At 36.6% G+C, this 19,988-nt stretch overlaps 1 protein-coding gene across 1 annotated transcript; it reads left to right on the top strand.

Moving 5' to 3' along the window:
* The first annotated feature begins 429 nt into the window (after positions 1–429).
* Positions 430–810, top strand: LOC130872115 (ADP-ribosylation factor-related protein 1-like). Its single transcript, XM_057765931.1, has one exon. The coding sequence runs from the start codon at positions 430–432 to the stop codon at positions 808–810; it is 381 nt and encodes a 126-aa protein (XP_057621914.1).
* The last annotated feature ends 19,178 nt before the right edge of the window (positions 811–19,988 follow it).

Genomic DNA, 19,988 nt, shown 5'->3' with positions numbered 1-19,988 from the left:
TAATAGAATGTGTTGCATAATGGTGAAAAAAATAAATCAGAAAGGAAGATTTATGAGTAACCTGGAAAAATATTCTGAATAGTAGAATTTCTGCTACACACGTCTAAGTAATCACAGAGTAAAGAAATATCAAGAAAAATCAGTAAGTATTCTGAGTGAAATTAAATTAAAATAAAACACATCAAAATAAACAGAATATCACTAAAGAAGTAATAGAGATGGAGAAAAAAAAGGTTTAAACAAAATCACCAACGCGAGGTAGGTGGGGTTTGCAGCGCAGTGTCCACAGCCGAGGCTCCCGGATTTGAGCAGGTGCAGGGTGCCAGGGCAGGATGCATACTGCTTTTGGGGTTGTACAAGTACATGTTCCAGAAGGATGAATAACTGCATATTATCCTGGGCCTGGACAATTCTGGGAAGATAACCTTCATGGAACAATCAAAAACATGGTTTAACAATAACTACAAGGGGATGCGTCTATCCAAAATCACCACTACTGTGAGTCTAAACATTGGCAGTGTGGACATGGGGAAGGCTCGTCTCATGTTCTGGAACTTAAATGGACAAGAAGAGCTACAGTCTTTGTGGAACAAGTACTGTGCAGAGTGCCGTGGCATCATCTGTGTCATTGACTCCACTGATGAGGAGAGACTGTCAGAATCCAAAGAGGCATTTGAGAAGGTGGTTTTGAGTGATGCACCGGATGGTATCCCCATCCTGGTGTTGGCCAACAAGCAGAATGTGGAAACTGGCCTCACCATTCGTGACATCAAGACTACATTCAGTGACTGTACCTGCAAGACTGACTAACGAGTCTGTCTGACCCAGGCCTGCTCTGCTCTCACAGGCAAAGGGCATCAGATGGATGGTGAAATGTGTCATGAGGAAGGTTCACTGGGCACTACGGCAGAAGGACATCACATAAGCACTGCCAACTTCACAGTCTTGGGACTATTCATCACAGGTGTTGGAAGAGTACTCCCTGCTGGCTGTGTGCCACCAAAGCTGGGGTTGAGCTGGCTATATTTGTTCATTCATTTATTTGCTTTATGTTTTCTCTAAAAAAAAAAAAGATGCAAGGGGTGGAGATGATTTTCATATTACCTGTGAATCCATAATTTTCGGAATAGATGAGAAGTCCTCTAATAGTCCTTAAACATAGTGTTCTACATATGCTAAGCCTATTGAATGTTCTTACATCCTTTTAATCCAAATAAATGTCACATTATAAACCCTATTTCTGATTAATGATAGAATTATAAGATTTCTAATTTTTTATCTCATTTTTAAGCATAAATAACATAAAAATGATCAGAATAGGCTATAGTACCACTTATCTGCATACATCCTTTTTCTTTCCCATAACAACTGTATATCATCATGGGAACACACAAACATGTACATATGTACACTTACGCATATACATTTTTCAAGATAATAAGGTGGAAAGTTATCAATGCAATTACAGTTAAAAAGAAAAGTCTTGGCCAGGCGGTGGTGGCGCACACCTTTAGTCCCAGCACTTGGGAGGCAGAGGCAGGCAGATCTCTGTGAGTTCGAGACGAGCCTGGTCTACAAGAGCTAGTTCCAGGAAAGGCTCCAAAACCACAGAGAAACCCTGTCTCGAAAAAAGAAAAAAAAAAAGTTTTTATGTGGCTGTTTCTTCTACACCAGTTGCAGTTTGAAAGTTCCACACTCTTCACTGTCTTGTGTGTCTGTAGAAAAACAGGGTTTGGTATGTGGACCTAGTCTCACTTAGCATTTCTGTTATGACTTCCTCTTAAAATAATAAAAATACAGCCATATGCATTGTCTCAGATTTTCCGAGCGCACCTGATTGGTTGCCCGGTATTGATAAACACAGGCTAAGTTCACCCAAATCCAAACAGAATAGTCATGGACTTTAAAACAGAATGGCCTGTTAGCAGGACTCTCATCAGGGACGCTGGAGGAAATGCTCTCTTGTGATTTCCAACATCCTTTACAAATAACCAAAAATCCATATTTTAGTAGTTTAACATTAAACAAGTATTTTTACTTTGTTTGCTTATTTTCTTTTTGAGACAAGGTCTCTCTCTACATAGCCTTGGCTATCCTGGAACTCACTATGTAAACCAGGCTGACCTCCAACTCAGAGATCCACCTTCCTCTACTTCCTGCATGCTCAGATTAAAGGCATGTGCTACCAGATCAGAAGGCACAAAATGTGTCTCATATATTTTCTGTGCCAAGCTCCAAACTGTTATGTACCTACCTAATGAATGATGACAAGAACATCACAGATGATTCCCTGATCACTTACTGCTCACAAACATAGGCAACAGCACAGATGGGGACCAGACAAAAAAGAAAATTACTCAAGTCATCAAAAAGAAATATAATTAATTGAAAATACCTGTTTTGCTAAACAAAGGAAAAAGGTGAGCACTAAAACAGTTTTGTGTTCATGGTTTTCTAAGAAAATATATATTAGTGAAAATCTTTAAAGTCAACTTTTATCATGAGATAAAATATTATAGTCATATTTTTAACATAAATGAAAATTTAGTTTTATAAAAGTATCATAATGAAATTGTTCAAGACCATTTGACCCACTTTAGGAATTTATCTCTCCAAACAAAGGAAAAAAAGCAAACAAAGGAACAGGTTCTATGTTCAACCCAGGGCTCAATGCTGGTCTCCAAATACATCTACCCCACTGACAATGAAACAGCTGACTAAGTCATTTGAGAATCATTTGAATTCAACACGCTTAAAATTAAACCTGTTCCTCCCTTGGAAGCTAGATCTGATATCAAGCCGAGACACAGGGATTTTTGTTGCCAGAATTCAATTGTTTACACGATAAACCGGGGGACTGACTTTAAATCCCACTTTATTTGGTTCATCAATTAAACACGAAGCTCTTCCCACTTTGCTGATTCCAATTACTTGTTTCTCTCTTTTCTTCTGCTTCTTTAGCCCAGGGATCTAGCATATCTCATTTGAAATGCTTCAACAGCCTCTGCTCTTAGCCAACCGGTTTTGCATAATATAAACCAAAGATTGTTCTAAAGCAGATTTTCTTATCTTGTTACTTTCTTGAGCAAAATCACTTTGGAGTTTATGCTACTACTGCTCATTATCATTGCTTTTTAATTTGGCTTAAAAAGCCAAGAAAGACAACTATCTTATGTACTCACCCATAAGTGACGTTTAGACATAAAGCAAAGACAACCAGACTACAATTCACAATTACAGAGAACCTAGATAACAGTGAGGACCCTAAGGGAGACATATGTACATCTAATATACACAGAAAGTAGTAAAACACAAGATCTCCTGAGTAAATTGGGAACATGGGAAGCATGCGAGAGGGTAGAAGGGGAGAGGAAAGGAATGGAGGGGTTTAGAGAAAAATATATAATAAAACAATAAAAAAGAATCAGTTCAAAAAATTACAATTAAGAGAAAAAGGATTTGCAAATTTTGAAACCAATATTCTTTTGTAAACAAATTTGTTTTATCAATATCAATAAAGTAAATTCCTTGCTTTTTAAAAAAAGGCACAGTGATGTCTATAGGTTAAGTCCATACTTAACAGACAAATGCATAATATCTCCTTTTTTACCGATTGCAATAATGTAAACATTGTTTTATTAATAGTAAAGTAACTTTCTAGCATATTTGGCCCCACCAAAGTCAGCATTATTACTAACTATTAATGAACATATTTTTAATATCTAGCAAACCGAATACAGGGAATAGTTGTATATCATATAAAATTGTAATCACAAGAGAATTATCTATGTATTCATGTATATATGTGTCTATATACATCAGATACATATACACATAAATACATATATGCATATAAGGGATAAATATGGGTAAGTAGGCATATAATTATCAGATTGACAATAACAACAATAATAACAGTGATGACAGTAGGTCATGGCAACGAAGTAGAAAATGGGTGCTGGTATTTGTCATGAAAATCATCTCTTACCATCAGATTAAGTACTTTAGCTATTGTATATAAAAATAAAAATCCTATTTGAACCAGTATGCTAAGTTTTGCAAATGAATCATATAGTTATTAAAGCTCTACATTATAAGAACCCATGCCCAAAAATTTCATAAAGCTGTTAATAACAGCTATAAAAATGTAAATTATAATAATAATAAATTAAAAATAACTAACCTTAGAAATACACTTGTGTTCATCAGTAAGCCAATCTTTTTTTTTGCAGAAATATGTGGCACTATGTAATAATCACAATGCAGAGTATGTACAGACATGAATGTTACAAGACATATTACCAAATAAGTAAAACAATTTGACTTAAAGAAAGGTATAAATAATATAATTAATCTGCATATATAAGATATGAATATATTAATAAATATATAACTATTAATTTAGTTCATTAATATAACTAATAATAGGCATTATTATCATAGAAATTATTGAGAGCGTTACAGACAAAAACAATAAATTCACCCATATACATCTCTATTACTTGATTTATGACACTTTATTAAGGAGAAAATACATGTTTCATATATTTAACATAATATAAAAAGAACTCAGAAATGTTATACTAATTTTAACACATATATCTTAAAAATTGAAGACATGAAATGGTAAAATGTTTCATCTCTTTTTACATCAACCTGAAAGATCTCTAAGACTCTCTACTCATTTATCACAATTTTGCTTCCATATTGATCTACAGAGCCTTTTATCTGATCCAAACATTTGTCTTACAAAATCTTCCCTTTGATTCCTTGATTCTAGTTTGTCTTGATTGCCTGGTTTCTGAGCATGTGCTCGTCTCAATTTTCCCCTTATTTGGCATTTATTGTTCCTAATACTACACGCTTAGTACACAGAGGGAATACACTTGTTTTTATCTGTTCTGTTTTTACCACTGGCTGCTTTTACAAGTTTATTTTTCCTAAGGAGAAAATAAAGGAGTGGAGGACAGGATGGAATTAATACCTATTAGAGTTTCGTGGTGTCTTGCTACAAGTCCAAGTCCATGTTCTTCTCATTTTTTGCATGCTTGATCAGCCTTCTTCCCTAAGTGAATATTTGAAATCTTAGCTCCAGTTTTCTTGTGTTATTATTAGTATCATCATCATCATCATCATCATCATCATCATCATCATCATTATCATTTTCTTCTATTTTTCTTACATTGAAATAAAACATCAAAACACTCTCTTTTGTTGGCAATCAACTCATGAGCCCCCTGTCATATCTTTCATATACAAAAACAGTATGAATAGATTACTGATTATTGAATCCTTACATATATTTTTTCTTTTTCAAAATTTTTTTAAAATCTACCTCAGCTAACTAATACCATTACCAGAAATGTTAACACCTATAATATCATACACACACACACAAGTGCACAAATACACGTATAGATGCATACACACACAAGTGTGAATACACACCACAAGTGCATACATACACAAGGCATTCTTATCCTTAAAGTTCACTCTACCTTCACCTATCACTAGAATTCCTCTTCCAATATGATAACTCCAACACTCTCATCACCCACCATTCTTTTCTTCATTTAACTTTCTTATTTAACACGGTCTACAAAGGCAATCTTTATAAAATTGGCTGTGAAAATACCTCCAATTTCCCCTGTTATTTTCTCCTGTTTCACTGATCTGGGTGAAATTGCGGCCCTAGGTGATGTTCAGTTATCCTATTTCTTCCTACCTCTACGCAGTCAACGAACAACACAACTATATGCTTCAACTACCTGAACTGTCCTTAGCCATCAGGAGTAGTTCATTACACAGAACTGCTTTTACTGGTCAGCAATACATTCAGAATGCTAATTTAAACAGTCTTCAGTTTTTAGGAGGGAGTTCAGCAAAACTCAGCACTAGTTACCATCTTCTCCATCTTCAAAACTTTATTCTCCTTGGTCCCTTGTCATATTCTGATATCCCCCTACTGCACTAATGTCGTCTTCTAAGTCTTATCTTTCTGAACCCTCTTCACAGACTATTCAATTTCTCAATTTAAAGTCTTGATAATCTTAATCTGAGCTCCTTTTCTAAGGGATCTCAAGAATTTTCACAGCGTTAGATACAAATGAAATACAGGCAACTCCACCACACATTTCACTCAAAACACGAATATCAAATTTCTTACTTCTAGATTATTTGCCAATTTGTTTGATGTTTCCTAAGTGAAACAGGCGTCTACCTAATGTTCTTTTTTTTAAAATTATTTTTATTCTTTTTTAATTAAAATTTCCACCTGTCCCCGTTCCCCATTTCCCTCCCCCTCCTCCCAAATATTGCCCCTCCCCCCACTACCCTTTCCCTATCCCCACTCCTCTTCTCCTCCCCCCACTCCATTCCCCCTCCCTCTCGATACTGAAGAGCAGTACAAATCCCCTGCCCTGCGGGAAGACCAAGGTCCTCCCACTTCTATCTAGGTCCAGGAAGGTGATCGTCCAAACAGGCTAAGCTCCCACAAAGCCAGTTCATGTATTAGGATCGAAACCTAGTGCCATTGTCCTTGGCTTCTCATCAGCCTTCATTGTCCGCCATGTTCAGAGAGTCCAGTTTCAACCCATGTACCTAATGTTCTTTTATTGGGGTATCCTTATACCTAGTAGTCTGAATGTAATTGGCCCCCATAAGCTCATAAGAAATGGCACTATGAGGATGTGTGACTTTGTTGGAGTAAGTATGGCCTCGTTAGAGGAAGTGTGTCACTGGGAGATGGACTTCAGTTTTTTATATGCTTAAGCCATGCCCAGTGTGTCAGACCATTTCCTGTTTCCTGTGAGTCAAGAGGTAGGACTCTCAGCTCCTTCAGTAGCACCATGTCTGCATGTAAGCCACCATGTCACACCTAGATGATAATGGACTAAACCTCTGCAAAAACCCATTGCAATTACATGTCTTTTCCTTTATAAGTATTGCCATGGCCATGGTGTTTCTTCACAACAATAGAGACCCTAACTAAGACATATTATATCAGTATGCAACACTTGTATCTACCCGGTTGTTTACATAAAATACTGAAATATTATAGTTCTTTATAATTTTCCTCAACCAACTCAACAATACTTCCAGATTATACCATGCTTTCAACTTACTGTAATAGCTGGTACTGGAGTATAGTCTCTACCCATCATACTTTAGAATTATGTATATAAATTGTATAAAATATGCTTTTGTCCTTATGATTCACCATAATAGCCAGATTTTATTTTCTCACTCATGTACCTGGTTATGTGATTTTTCTCTAGCTAGTGAAACATGAGTTAATACATGTGGTTTAACGTACTTCCATGATAAAACTTGGACTATTGAACTTGTGGTCACTTTCCTTAAGAAGAACAACACATGGAAAATTTGCCAGCACTATAAGAAAGAATACAAACATGGAATCGATCAGTCAAACCATTAAGCCTCTCAGTTTCCCTGAGCATGCTAAAAGGAAACTTTTGTGATTTTGGAGGTGGTTGTCACACAAAGGAACTGCAGCGGAAAATGTATCACACACTCCAGTCTCATCATTCAACACTCTTTCATCTGGATTATTAAACAGCACTCACTCTGCAGTTATTTCTCGGCTGAGAAGCCAATGCAGGTGAAATTCATGGTCAATCACACTACACTCTTTAGATACAGTTAGTGATTGCCTACTACACTAGACTGCAATCTAACCTGGTAAAATCATGATAAGCTATTACCAGGGATGAAGTACAGAGCACATCATAAAGTGACAAATAATTTTAGGAAAGAAGCGTTTGTTTCTACTTATTAAAACCAACACAGGCATGCCCTCATTTCTCTTGCTTCCTTGGTCAGGCAGAGCTCTGCCTTTGTTAGAACTGTCATGAAGCAGAAGAACTATTAGGATCTCTCTCCTGTCTCACATAGTCTGGATTTCATTTACTGATCCACCAGCCAAAACACACTTGCATGTTCATTTTCTTATTATCCATCATATCATAGGACACGATTTGCAACAATGTATGTTAATTCACATGCTGTCTGTTGGTTTTCTTCTAAAATACTGACATTTTCACAAGAATACAGCCTGTGTTTTGTTCGCTCAGTAAATCTACTCTGTGTCTGAGTTCCTGAGAGTATTTTGTCCTTGTTGACTTCTTGCAAATACATTAATTTCCAATTAAGTATGGATGGTATTAACAAGGATAATAGATGAGAGATAAACTTGAACGACATGTTATTTTCTCCGTGGTTAAACAACGGAATGATAGTGACTAGGAAAACATGTAATTTAGGGAAAAGTCTAATTTGATATATTAAGATATATCTAGATAAAATATATCTAGAACCTATTTAAAATGTTTTTCCAACCATATAAATATATTTTCTATGAGTAACTTAAAGTTAATATTTTATCAAGTAATTTAAGATATCTTTGAAGTTTAAAAGTAATAGTAAACATTTAATATATTCTAAAAAAGAGTAAGCTTTGCTTATAAGAATGCACTCTGCAAGTCTATAATTTTCTGCCCTTGATGTGATTATCCTCTGTCACATGCTTCCTGGAAAAGCTAGTGATAGAAATGTACCAGTTGTGGCTTATTTGAAAGTTTATCTAGAAGTACTTCATGAATGGAGAAAATCAGCAGGGGAAATACTTAGGCTGAATTATTAAGTGCCAGATGGTTCTTAGGACTGGTAAACACATTACAGATGTACGTGTGTTCATGCTGTTGATTCAAATCTAGCCCATTCCATCTAAAAATGATTACTCTTTCACTATTATCAGCTCACAACATACATACAGGGATGCTATTGGACTTATTCGTAGACCAAGGGAAACTATACTGCAATCTTCTCTCCTCCAAGAAAAACATACTGTGCAATTTATGGCCATAATTATGAGTTACCTAAGGTCCACTCAGTCACAAAAACAGCAAGATAGAATGGAAAGCAGCACTGAACAGAAAACCAAAATAAATTTTACTTTACTATTTTTTATATACTCTGTCACTTCCATATCTGGAAAGAACACCTTTAATATTTCTGTCTTAATATTTAGTATGTAAAAAGCTAAAGGGTATGTAATTTATTTACATCTTTTATTCAAAAAGGCACTTACTGAGGTGAGACATCTACAAAGCACACTGCAAAGATTGCTAAAGCATTATTATGTATAGTGAGTCTATCTCTCTGTCTTAGCTGGTGATGGTTCAGATAGGCTAACAGAATGAAAACAATAGAAAACATGTATGTTAAGAATCAATAGTTTCTGAATAAACATGACTTTAACAGGGCACACTAATATTTGCCACATTTAATAAGAGTTAACTGAGTTAATAGATCCTAGTCTGAGTACAGATGACATTTTTGAATTATTAATTAATAATGAACTCACATTTCAAGCTAAAAAGGATATAAGGAGATACTCTTGAGAATGATTTTTCCTCACCTCAATGAGCACATTTTCTGTTATGACCTCTACCAACCCAACATTAAGAATCTGTATTAGTACTTTCTCATCAGGATCAAGGGCCTGAAAATAACACAGAGATTCAATATTAATTATGAAAACTCAGTTATAGCTTAGACTTGCTTTTATCTAGCTTTTACAACTTAAATTAACCAATACTTTTAAATCTACATTCGTCCACGTGGCTTATTACCTCATCTCTGTACTTTCTATTGTGCTTCCTCCATTATTGACTGGTGACTCTACCTTTCTTCTCAGAGTTCTCTCTCTGCCCTGAGGTCCTGCTTATAGTCCCCTGCCTAGCTACTGATCTTTCACCTTTTTATCAACCAATCATATCAATTTATCTTCACACAGTGTACAAATATCCCATAACAAAAGTCCTCAGATAAATAGACTCCATAGGAAAATGGTATATTCAAATTTTGTCAGTGGGGAAAGGAAGAGAATAAGGGAGGCATAAATTGCAATTGGCTCACATGATTATGAACATGAAGTCCAAGAATCTGCTATTTGAAGTTTGGAAAGACAAAACTATAATTCAGTCAGAGTCTGATAGCCTAAAAACCAAAGGAGAATAATTGTGTAAGTTCTGGTGTGAGTATAGAAACCCAAAACTTAGAACCAGCGGTAATGTGAACAGTCAGAAATTGGTACCAGGGTAGGGATCATTGCTGTGTTAGACCTAAAATGTGTACTTATGTTTGTGTATTAAACTGCTTTAAGGGAGAAATGTAGAATGGTTTTACAGTTTAGACTAGAATATCAGTTAAATGCTGGGAGCAGAGTTTCTTGTGCTACTTTATTAGGAGTTTGGAAGCTGTGAAATGCAGAGAGATTTGTGGACAGTTGAGACCTGGCTAATGGGATTTTAGAAAAGGTACAAGAATGGAACTATTCATGTGAGATTTTGGCTAAGAATCTTCATGTATGAATCAGAAGAACCAACTACTGCCACATTTTCTAAAACAGTATAATTTCTGACAACATTCTAAACACCTATTCTTATGCCCCCAGGTAAGTTTAGCTCTCATTCTTCAGCAAAGTAATTTCTTCTATAGTCCCTATTCCTAAGACTCATGGAACATCACAAAAGAGGGGTCAGAAAAATTGTAACAATCAGAGGACCAGGAAGTCTGCTATAAGATCACATATTGCATATATAACAAGGAAACTATACCCATTAAATCTCAACTACACAACTGCCTAAACAAGACATGTACAGTGATAATAGCCATGGACATAAAAATATGGATGGGAAAATCTCACAAGGCAGCACCTCTAGAGGCAATTAACAGCTGCTGAGAGAGGTAAAATCAGCACTCTGAAGGGACAGGTCCCTGATAATTTGTTTATTCCAAGTGATCATCCCTAAATGATCCAACACTAAATGGACTCAAAGATTTGTATTTATATGTATGTATGTGTTTACACATATATATGTAACAATAATAAAGAAAGAAGTTTATGAATTATACAGGTAGTATGAAATATCTAGGAAAAATTGAATATTTCTTAGTCTCTATAGAGAAAATTTAATTATATACATTTAATTTATATTTTTTTTAAAAAATGATTATGTTTATTATAACAATGGTTATAGATCATGGACAAATTCTAAGAATAGTATACACAAGGGGTTCCACATATCCAACATCTTTTTTATCCAATTATTACTACTACTATTATTTTATAAAAGGTAGTTTATTATGGGCTGATCAATAATAGGATGTCCAACCTACAATATCCTCCATTAACATCTTGTATTAATATGGTGTGTTTGATACAATTAATGAGGCACAGTAGTATGTAAAGAGGACTAAAGTCTACTGGTATTTGTACATTTTTCTCAATTTGTACTACTATATGCATCTTTTCGCTGTGCTGGAGTATTTTAAATTTTACATTCCATATTTAATTTTTATCTTCATTCTTGTTTTGCCTTGGGTTTTCAATTATGAACATCGTTTATTGTCTGTTTTTTGCTATAATATCCTTTTTTGTTTTTTGGTTTTTTTTTTTTTTTTTTTTTTTTTTTTTTTTTTTTTTTTTTGGTTTTTCGAGACAGGGTTTCTCTGTGGTTTTGGAGCCTGTCCTGGAACTAGCTCTTGTAGACCAGGCTAGTCTCGAACTCACAGAGATCCGCCTGCCTCTGCCTCCCAAGTGCTGGGATGAAAGGCGTGTGCCACCACCGCCCGGCTGCTATAATATCCTTTAGTCACTAAAGCTTCCTAAAGCACCTTTCCTAAAGAGATCTTATAGAAACCACACTTCAGAGTGCTTACAGTAAAGTCCCATTTGTAGCCTTCATGTTTAACCTGCTTGGACATGAATTTCCTTGGCTCATATGCTCTCTGAATTGTAAAATTATTCCTTTATGTTACAATACATTAGGAGTTGAACAGTTATTAAAAATGGATTTCATAAGCAACTTTAGCACATATTACATGTCAAGCCCAAGTGAGATGCTGAGGTTATTTAATATGGATGAAAAGCAAAAATAAAAACCCAAACTGGTTTTATAGACAGTGTGGCCTAAAGAAAGAGGAAACCTAACAAATTATAGTAAAATACAAGAATAATGATAATAATGGGAAGCAAGAAGTGTTGGAATCACAGACAAAAGAATAAACATTAGCATAAATAAAGTCAATCTTCACTATAAATAACAGTGAAGAGAATAAATAATCTTAGCTGTGAAATAAACAAGGAAATGATACATTTCTTAAAGGATAGTATTGCAAATACCCAAGGTAATTGTTATACCAGGTACATCAATTTTGAAACTCAACCTTTAATATTATGTATATGAAAAATTATTGTGTAATTTAATACTAAAATAATATTTTACAGTAATTTTGTGAATGCCACTTTAAATGGACTAGCTTGGTTACATAGGCATCACATGAAAATACATTTACATCTGCTTTGGTCTCTCTTTCTTTACCTAAATGTCCCCCAAAACCCAGTGATAGAGCGTCCACCCTGATGACCTTATCTAATTCTAAAAATCTTTCATGGTCTCATAACCATACTCTACATTCCAGCTATCTCTCTACCCTCTTAATTCCCCACAATGCATTTAGATTTTACCATATAAAGTCTTCGAGGAAATTCAAACAATATCTAACCTGTAGCAGTGGCTATATGATCACTTTGAAAGGAGCAAAATAAGGAGCACAAGGAGAGCAATGGATATGCGACTGCTTAGAGATCGTATTTTTTACCTTAGTAAGAGCAAATTTTGTAGAACGGCATGGATAAAATCACGGGGATATAAAGAGAATCAACACATATTGATAATACTTTTGAGTTTCATTGTAAGAAATGGGTTCTGAGGTTTAATGCTGAGCATTCAGGAGTTTGAATTTCATTGCAAAAGAGAACAGTGAAAAAAAACTGATAACTTTTGTTACTAAAGAAAAAAAATACCACCTCAGTCACTAAAATGCAGAGCTATGTATGATGAAAATTCCCCAACTGAGACTTACTTTAGCTCTAGAAATGCATCCAAGATACAAAGGGGTGTGGCTAATTTCTTTGTTTCCTTGGCATCTCTCATATTTCTCTGCTCCAATATCACAACTAGATCCTTGGGCATGAAAAGGAAAGTAGAGAACCAACAGAGTTGCTGAGGCAAGCATTGGCATGTATCTGGTTTAACCTGGAGAAATACTTGCAGCTAATCGCTTTACTTGGAGCACATAGTGTTCATCATGATCCTACCCTAAATTGCTAACCCTGACCCCCATCTTGGAACAAGCTCCATTTTTTTGTTTCATGTAACCTGTCCACCATCTAGTCTTTTACATAGATTCTCTCACTGTCTAGCTTTCAGTAGCAAACACAGACAAGTCTGTTGAGCACTGATTCCCACCAAACGACTTGCTTTGCCCTAGATCCCTTTCACAACATATCATGAGCAAAGCACATATGACCTTTGTCCCAAACTGTTCTAAGGAAAGCTAATTATTCCTGATGCAAATACTGATGATAGAACAGACAGATAGTGTTAAGCTTATCCCTTTTCTTGAGGTCAATTTTGTGCTAAAGGCAGCTATTGCTACTTCTTTTGTGATATTTCTTCTCAATGGGCAAACTGTAAAGTTGTGCTTTTGAGGATGAGCTGAATACTGATAACTTTTATTTCATGATTATAGTGCCAAGCACTGCTCTAGGTTCTTCACTAGTATTAATGATGTGTTGCTCATAGTATACCGATGAGACAGGAATCCAGTTAATACATGGGAAAAATAGAAGATAAAGAAGTTGAAATTTAAACTTCAGTATTAAATGTACTCTAAAGCAAAATACCTCTCCAGAGAAAATGAGAAGGGACTCAAATCCACACAAGAGCTAAATAACACTGAGAAAAAGAAAACTAGTTTTCTTAAGAGTGTGTATTTGATACATTCTTTGGTAGGATTAGGTTTTTTAAAACCCCAGGTCTCTATTAATGCCATATTACTATTTAAAAGGCATCTGGTACTGTCTAGGCACAAGCAGCAACATGACATGTGCAAAATCAGAAACTACCTCTCTTAGGAAGCACAGTGGTGGAAAGCTAGTAGTAACCCCATAGCCATTTAAAAATCCAGACTACCTAACAGAAGAATTATCTATGAATCAACTACATGATTCAAATTAAAGCACATGGGAGACTGAGTTGTGGTATGGCATATAAAGAAAATGTTTCATTATTATCTTTACAAAAAAAAGAAAAGAAGCCCTTGAAATAATACAAAAGAATATAGGCTCTGTCTACCTGTCACACATCTGTCTATCTATCTATCTATCTATCTATCTATCTATCTATCTATCTATCTATCAATCTATCTATCATCTATCATCATATGTCAACATATTAACCTACCTACATATATCTACCTATAAGTTGATCTGAGCATAAGCCCTCTTGTAAGGTCATTTGAAAAAATTACAAAGTTTATTTGTATAATTTCCATCTTTTTTACTTTATGCTTTAATTAAATGTCTATGATTTTCAAGAGTACATATATAAGCATGATGTTTAACCATTATTACTTTAAATCAATCACATAACTACATTTTTAAATATTAAGGAAATGTAAACATTGACATAGATTAAATATATGAATTTTACATGCAGTTTAAGTTCATGAAGAAATAATGTGAGGCATCTCACAGGCTGGCTAACTGATGATATCATATATATGTTATCCATATATATGCATTCTTCCAATTTCATATCATCTTTATTGAGGTTTCTGCATGTTATCTCTGCAAGCAGTGTTTTTAAGGTTAATAATGGTCTGTCACACAAACATGTAAGTGGAGAGAAAGGCTGGCTCTGCTTTCTCCCTTGAAGCCTTACAGACATACAGAAAAGCATTATAATTAGAAATGTTTTCCAAAAACAAGAATGCATGGAAGTGTCAGGTAGTGATCAGTAAAGCATAACCCTTTACTTTCTCTCAAATAAAAAACAGGTCTGTTTTAAGGTCATTGTCTGTAGTGATGGGGCAAACAGTCCTGCTTTTCATTCTGCCCGGTTCCCGCACGGCTAGCTTTACACCCGAAATAACAACACACAAATTATATTCATTTAAACACCACCTGACCCATTAGTTTCAGCCTCTTATTGGCTAATTCTCACATCTTGCTTAACCCATTTCTAATAATTTGTGTAGCACCACGAAGTGGTAGCATACTTGGAAAGATTCAGCATGTCTGACCTGGTGGCTGGCTCCATTGCATTTGACCCAGAGAGGAGAGGCATGGCGATTGCCTCACTTCCCTCTTCCTCCCAGCATTCTGTTCTGTCTACTCCACCCACCTAAGGCCTGGCCTATCAAATGGCCAAGGCATTTTATTAACCAATAAAATCAACACAAAACAGAAGACCTTCCCACATCAATTGTCAGAGTCATGAGGAAGACTCATTCAAAATACAAAATGGTTTTTATTGTTCTAGAGACTCTGATTCCTGAGATCTACATTGTAATCTCTCATATATTCTTCTTCCGTTCCCTACCACATTTGTCTAGTGACAAGAACACTTGTTTTCTAAACTTCAGTCTCTATATCGTCTAAATATTGGTAGACGGTTAGATGACAGATGATAGATACATACATATATAGATAGATAAAAGATAGATAGGTAGATGTAGGTAAATATATGATAAAGATAGGCTGTAAAGACAGTAACATTATGAAATTTTCAGGCAAATGGATGGAACTAGAAAAAAACACCCTGAGTGAGGTCATCCAAACTCAGAAAGACAAACATGGTATGTACTCACTCATCAGTGGATGTTAGATGTAAAGAATAAACAGACTACAATATACAGCTCCAGGGAAGCTGGTTAACAAGGAAGACCCTATGAGGGACACATGCAGGGAAGGGGAATTAGAGAATATATACTGAATAAACTGGGGGCAAGAGGGGTGGTAAAGGGGAGAGGAGTGGAGATGAAAACACCAGAAAATAGGATGGCCAAGTGTAACATGAGGGGCTGCTTGTTGGAGTTTCTGTCCCTCCAGGTTTCTGCAATCAAGTTCCAAAGAAAATCACAGAGTTTTATATTAATGATAAAGTGATTGGCTCATTAGCTCAGACTTCTTACTAATTCTTATAACTTATATTAACACATTATTCTTATCTATGTTAGCCACATGGCTCAGTACCTTTTTCAGTGGGACAGGTCACATCCTGCTTCTTCGATGTCTGGCCAGGACTGGGGAGGAATGGGCTTCCTCCTTCCCAGAATTCTCCTGTTCCCATTGACCCACCTCTACCTTCTGACTGGTTGTCCCTCCTATACTGGTCAATCAGTGTTTATTTAAAACATAATTGTCAGAAAATAGAATTGTCCCACACCAGCCAAGGAGGACAGGGATGGAGTGAGAGAGCAATGAAAGAGAGATAATCTTGATAGAGAGAGCCACTGTGGGGTTAGACAGAAACCTGTTGCTAGGGAGATTCCCAAGTATTCACAACAATGACCCTAGCTAAGATTCCATTAATAGTGGAGTGGGATTCCTGGTGCAAGGAGCTGCTTGTTCATCCTGGCCACCCAGAATCAAAATAATCACACAGAAACCATATTATTTAAATCACTGCTTGGCCCATTAGCTCTAGCTTCCTAATGGCTAACTCTTACATCTTAATTTAACCCATTTCTATTAATCTGTGTATCACCTTGAGGTCATGGCCTACTAGCAAAGTTTCAGCACATCTTTCTCTGCCTTCTTCCTCTCAAAATTCAGTTCCATCTTCCCTGCCTACATAAGTTCTGCCCTATCAACAGGCCAAGGCAGTTTCTTTATTCATTAACCAAGAAAAGCATCACACGTGTAATCAGATGGGGTGGTGACTGCCCCATGAATCATCATAGATCCTTCATCCAGCAACTGATGGAACCTAATACAGAGATCCACAACCAAGTCAAGCTCAGGGAATACAGGGAGGAGGGAATGTATGAGCAAAATATGAGCAAGGGTGGTCAAGATCATGATGGAGAAATCTACAGAGACAGCTAAACCAAGCTCGTAGAAACTCATGAACTCTAGACCAACTGCTGTGGAGCCTCCAAGGGACCAATCAAGGCCCTCGATATATGGGGAACAGTGGTCAATCTTGGACTATCCGTGAGCACCTGTCAGTAGCACCAGGATCTATCCATGGTGCTTTAGCTTATCGTAGCCCATCCCATGGTGGAATGCCATGCTTAGCCTTAATGAAGGGGGTAGAAGCTTAGTCCAGCCCCAACTTAGTGTGCCAGACCTTGTTGACTTCCCATGGGAGCCCTTACCCATTGGGAGGAGTAGATGGTGGTAGGCTGAGGGAGAGGCACGTGTGGGCAGGAGGATGTTTGGGGGAAAGAACTGTGGATGGAGTATAAAATAAAATTTTAGAATATTAAAATAAAAGATAGAAAAAACTTTCTACTTAATCTTATATGGTAATCTTATGACTTATGGTAATATGTCATTTACTACATCATGGTTTTGTAATCATTCATTTGGTTTAAAATCTTAAACGCCATTAAAACTCAACATATGTTTCACACATGAAACACAGTTGCATAAATGATTTATGTTTAACAGTTAACAAAATGTTTCAGAGCACAAATATTTCGAAGGAAAAGTTAGAAAAGAGCATGCTGTTAGCTATAAGAATACCACACTGAAAGAAAATGTTGAGATTGTTTTACATAGTAATAATAAGTAAGAAACAGATTTTAATATATATTCTTAAACAGACATAGAGTATAAGGAATCTTTTTTTTTTTTTACTGTTTTGGTTAGAATCTTTTTTTTTCTCATTTTCTTTATTCTTTTTTAATTAAAATTTCCACCTCCTCCCCATTTCCCATTTCCCTCCTCCTCCTCTCATGCATTGCCCCCTCCCCCCACTCCCCTCCTCCTCTCCCCACTCCTCTTCTCCTCTCCCCACTCCATTCCCCCTCCCTCTCGATACTGAAGAGCAGTCCAAATTCCCTGCCCTGCAGGAAGACCAAGGTCCTCCCACTTCTATATAGGTCCAGGAAGGTGATCGTCCAAACAGGCTAAGCTCCCACAAAGCCAGTTCATGTATTAGGATTGAAACCTAGTGCCATTGTCCTTGGCTTCTCATCAGCCTTCATTGTCCGCCATGTTCAGAGAGTCCAGTTTCAACCCATGCTTATTCAGTCCCAGTCCAGCTGGCCTTGGAGAGCTCCCAATAGATCAGTTCCACTGTCACAGTAGGTGGGTGCACGCCTCGTGGTCCTGATTTCCTTGCTCATGTTCTCCCTCCTTCTGCTCCTCATTTGGACCTTAAGAGCTCAGACCGTTGCTCCAAATTGGGTCTCTGTCTCTCTCTCGATCCATCGCCAGATGAAAGTTCCCGTGCCATTCTCCTTGGCCTCTCGTCAGCTCTCATTGTCCGCCACATTCAGAGAGTCCGGTTTTATCCCATGTTTTTTCAGTAGCAGTCCAGCTGGCCTTGGTGAGCTCCCAATAGATCGGCCCCACTGTCTCAGTGGTTGGGTGCAACCACTGAGTATAAGGAATCTTATACAAACCTTAGGTGGAGAGATGGCTCAGCTGATAAAGTGCCTGCTACAGAAACATAAAGATCTCTATATGGGTCCCAGTGCCCTCATAAAATTTGAGTGCAACAAAATATGTCCATAATTCCAGTACTAGGAGGAAGGTAGAGATGGTGGATCATTGGAGCCCAGTGACCAAGAAGCCTGCTGATTTGATAAGTTAAAGCTTCTGTGTAAAAGCCCTGTCTAAACATTGAAGGTGAGGAGTGATCAAGAAAACATCTAACTTGGACTTATGTAGTACACAGGAATCCACATCCAGCTACATGTGTACCCAGGCTCACAGGTATGCATGTGGGAGGGGTACAGGGAGAGGGAAGTAGGGAAGGCTCAGGATGCTGAAGCAAAGGAAAGGAAATTTAGCAGATGGCAACTGTAAAATGAACTACTCTAAACTTCTGAAAAGGAAAAACTCACAGCCTAATATTCAGTTGTGGAATGTAACTACCTTTCCTATGAAACCTACTTTTAAAATGTTGACCAGTTATAAAGAATGCAATACCTGTAACCATGTCGAGCATACAAATTATAAAATTGATCTAGCGCTGCCTACACATTTTAAACTATGTGCCTCACCCATGTCAGCATGCCCTGGGATTTTCAAGAAAATATATTGCAGTTCATTTGTGACTTATTGGCAAAGGCCTCATTACAAAGAAATGTATCTTTTTAAGCTAAAATTTTCCTAACAGGACAAATATCTTCTCTGACCTGGAATCCATTCTTCCTTCTGTTTGTTAAGTAAAGGCTTGCTTGGCTGGCTTATTTCGCCTCTGTTCTTAGGGATAAAAGCACAAGAGACTGATCAATACAGCAATCAAGGTAATTCAATAAGACACTGTTTGTCACCATGTCCTTGCTACAGAGACAAACACTAACATGCTAGAAAAGTCTCTAAGGCAGTCTATAAGATTATGTTAGAGCTTGAAAGTTGTAAAACTTGTCCTTTGGTCCATATGCATAGATCACAGTGCCATTAATTGAAGCTGTTCATAGACAGGGGGAACTATCTCCTTTAGGTTAATGTGGTTTTAAACTCACAATGTGGCATTCTGTTTGAAATGTGGCAGTTTCATCTGGTCTAAATTGAGGATGTGTGTTGTTGTTATGTTTTCCCTTGGGACAGTAATGGAAATGAGAAGTTTCATTTCAATGTAATTTTTTCTCAGTTGAAATTGTGTAAATAAATAGATTGGGGCTGAAGACTTAATGAAATCATCAATAGCCTGGAGCCAGCTAGTAGCTCTGTGCTAAACAGTTGGCATAATCAACTGTCTAAGAGACTGAAAGTCTTGCTTTGGAGATTTGAGTTTACCATGAGATCATAGAAGTGGGCAGCTAAAAGGTGTTGACAGAGTATCTCCATCTACTCAGGTGATATGGGATTCCCCTCTGTATGCTGTGAATATGTTTTATTGCCACAGTTAATAAAGAAGCTGCTTCTGACCAATGGC

This window comes from Chionomys nivalis, chromosome 3 (assembly GCF_950005125.1).
Source record: "Chionomys nivalis chromosome 3, mChiNiv1.1, whole genome shotgun sequence".
Lineage (NCBI taxonomy): Eukaryota > Metazoa > Chordata > Mammalia > Rodentia > Cricetidae > Chionomys > Chionomys nivalis.
Note: the sequence above shows the minus strand (reverse complement) of the source record. Positions and strands in the feature narration are given on the sequence as shown.

Bases quoted from the DNA above. Each gene is read 5' to 3' on its own strand.
- LOC130872115 (XM_057765931.1), top strand. From the start codon at position 430: ATGGAACAATCAAAAACATGGTTTAACAATAACTACAAGGGGATGCGT.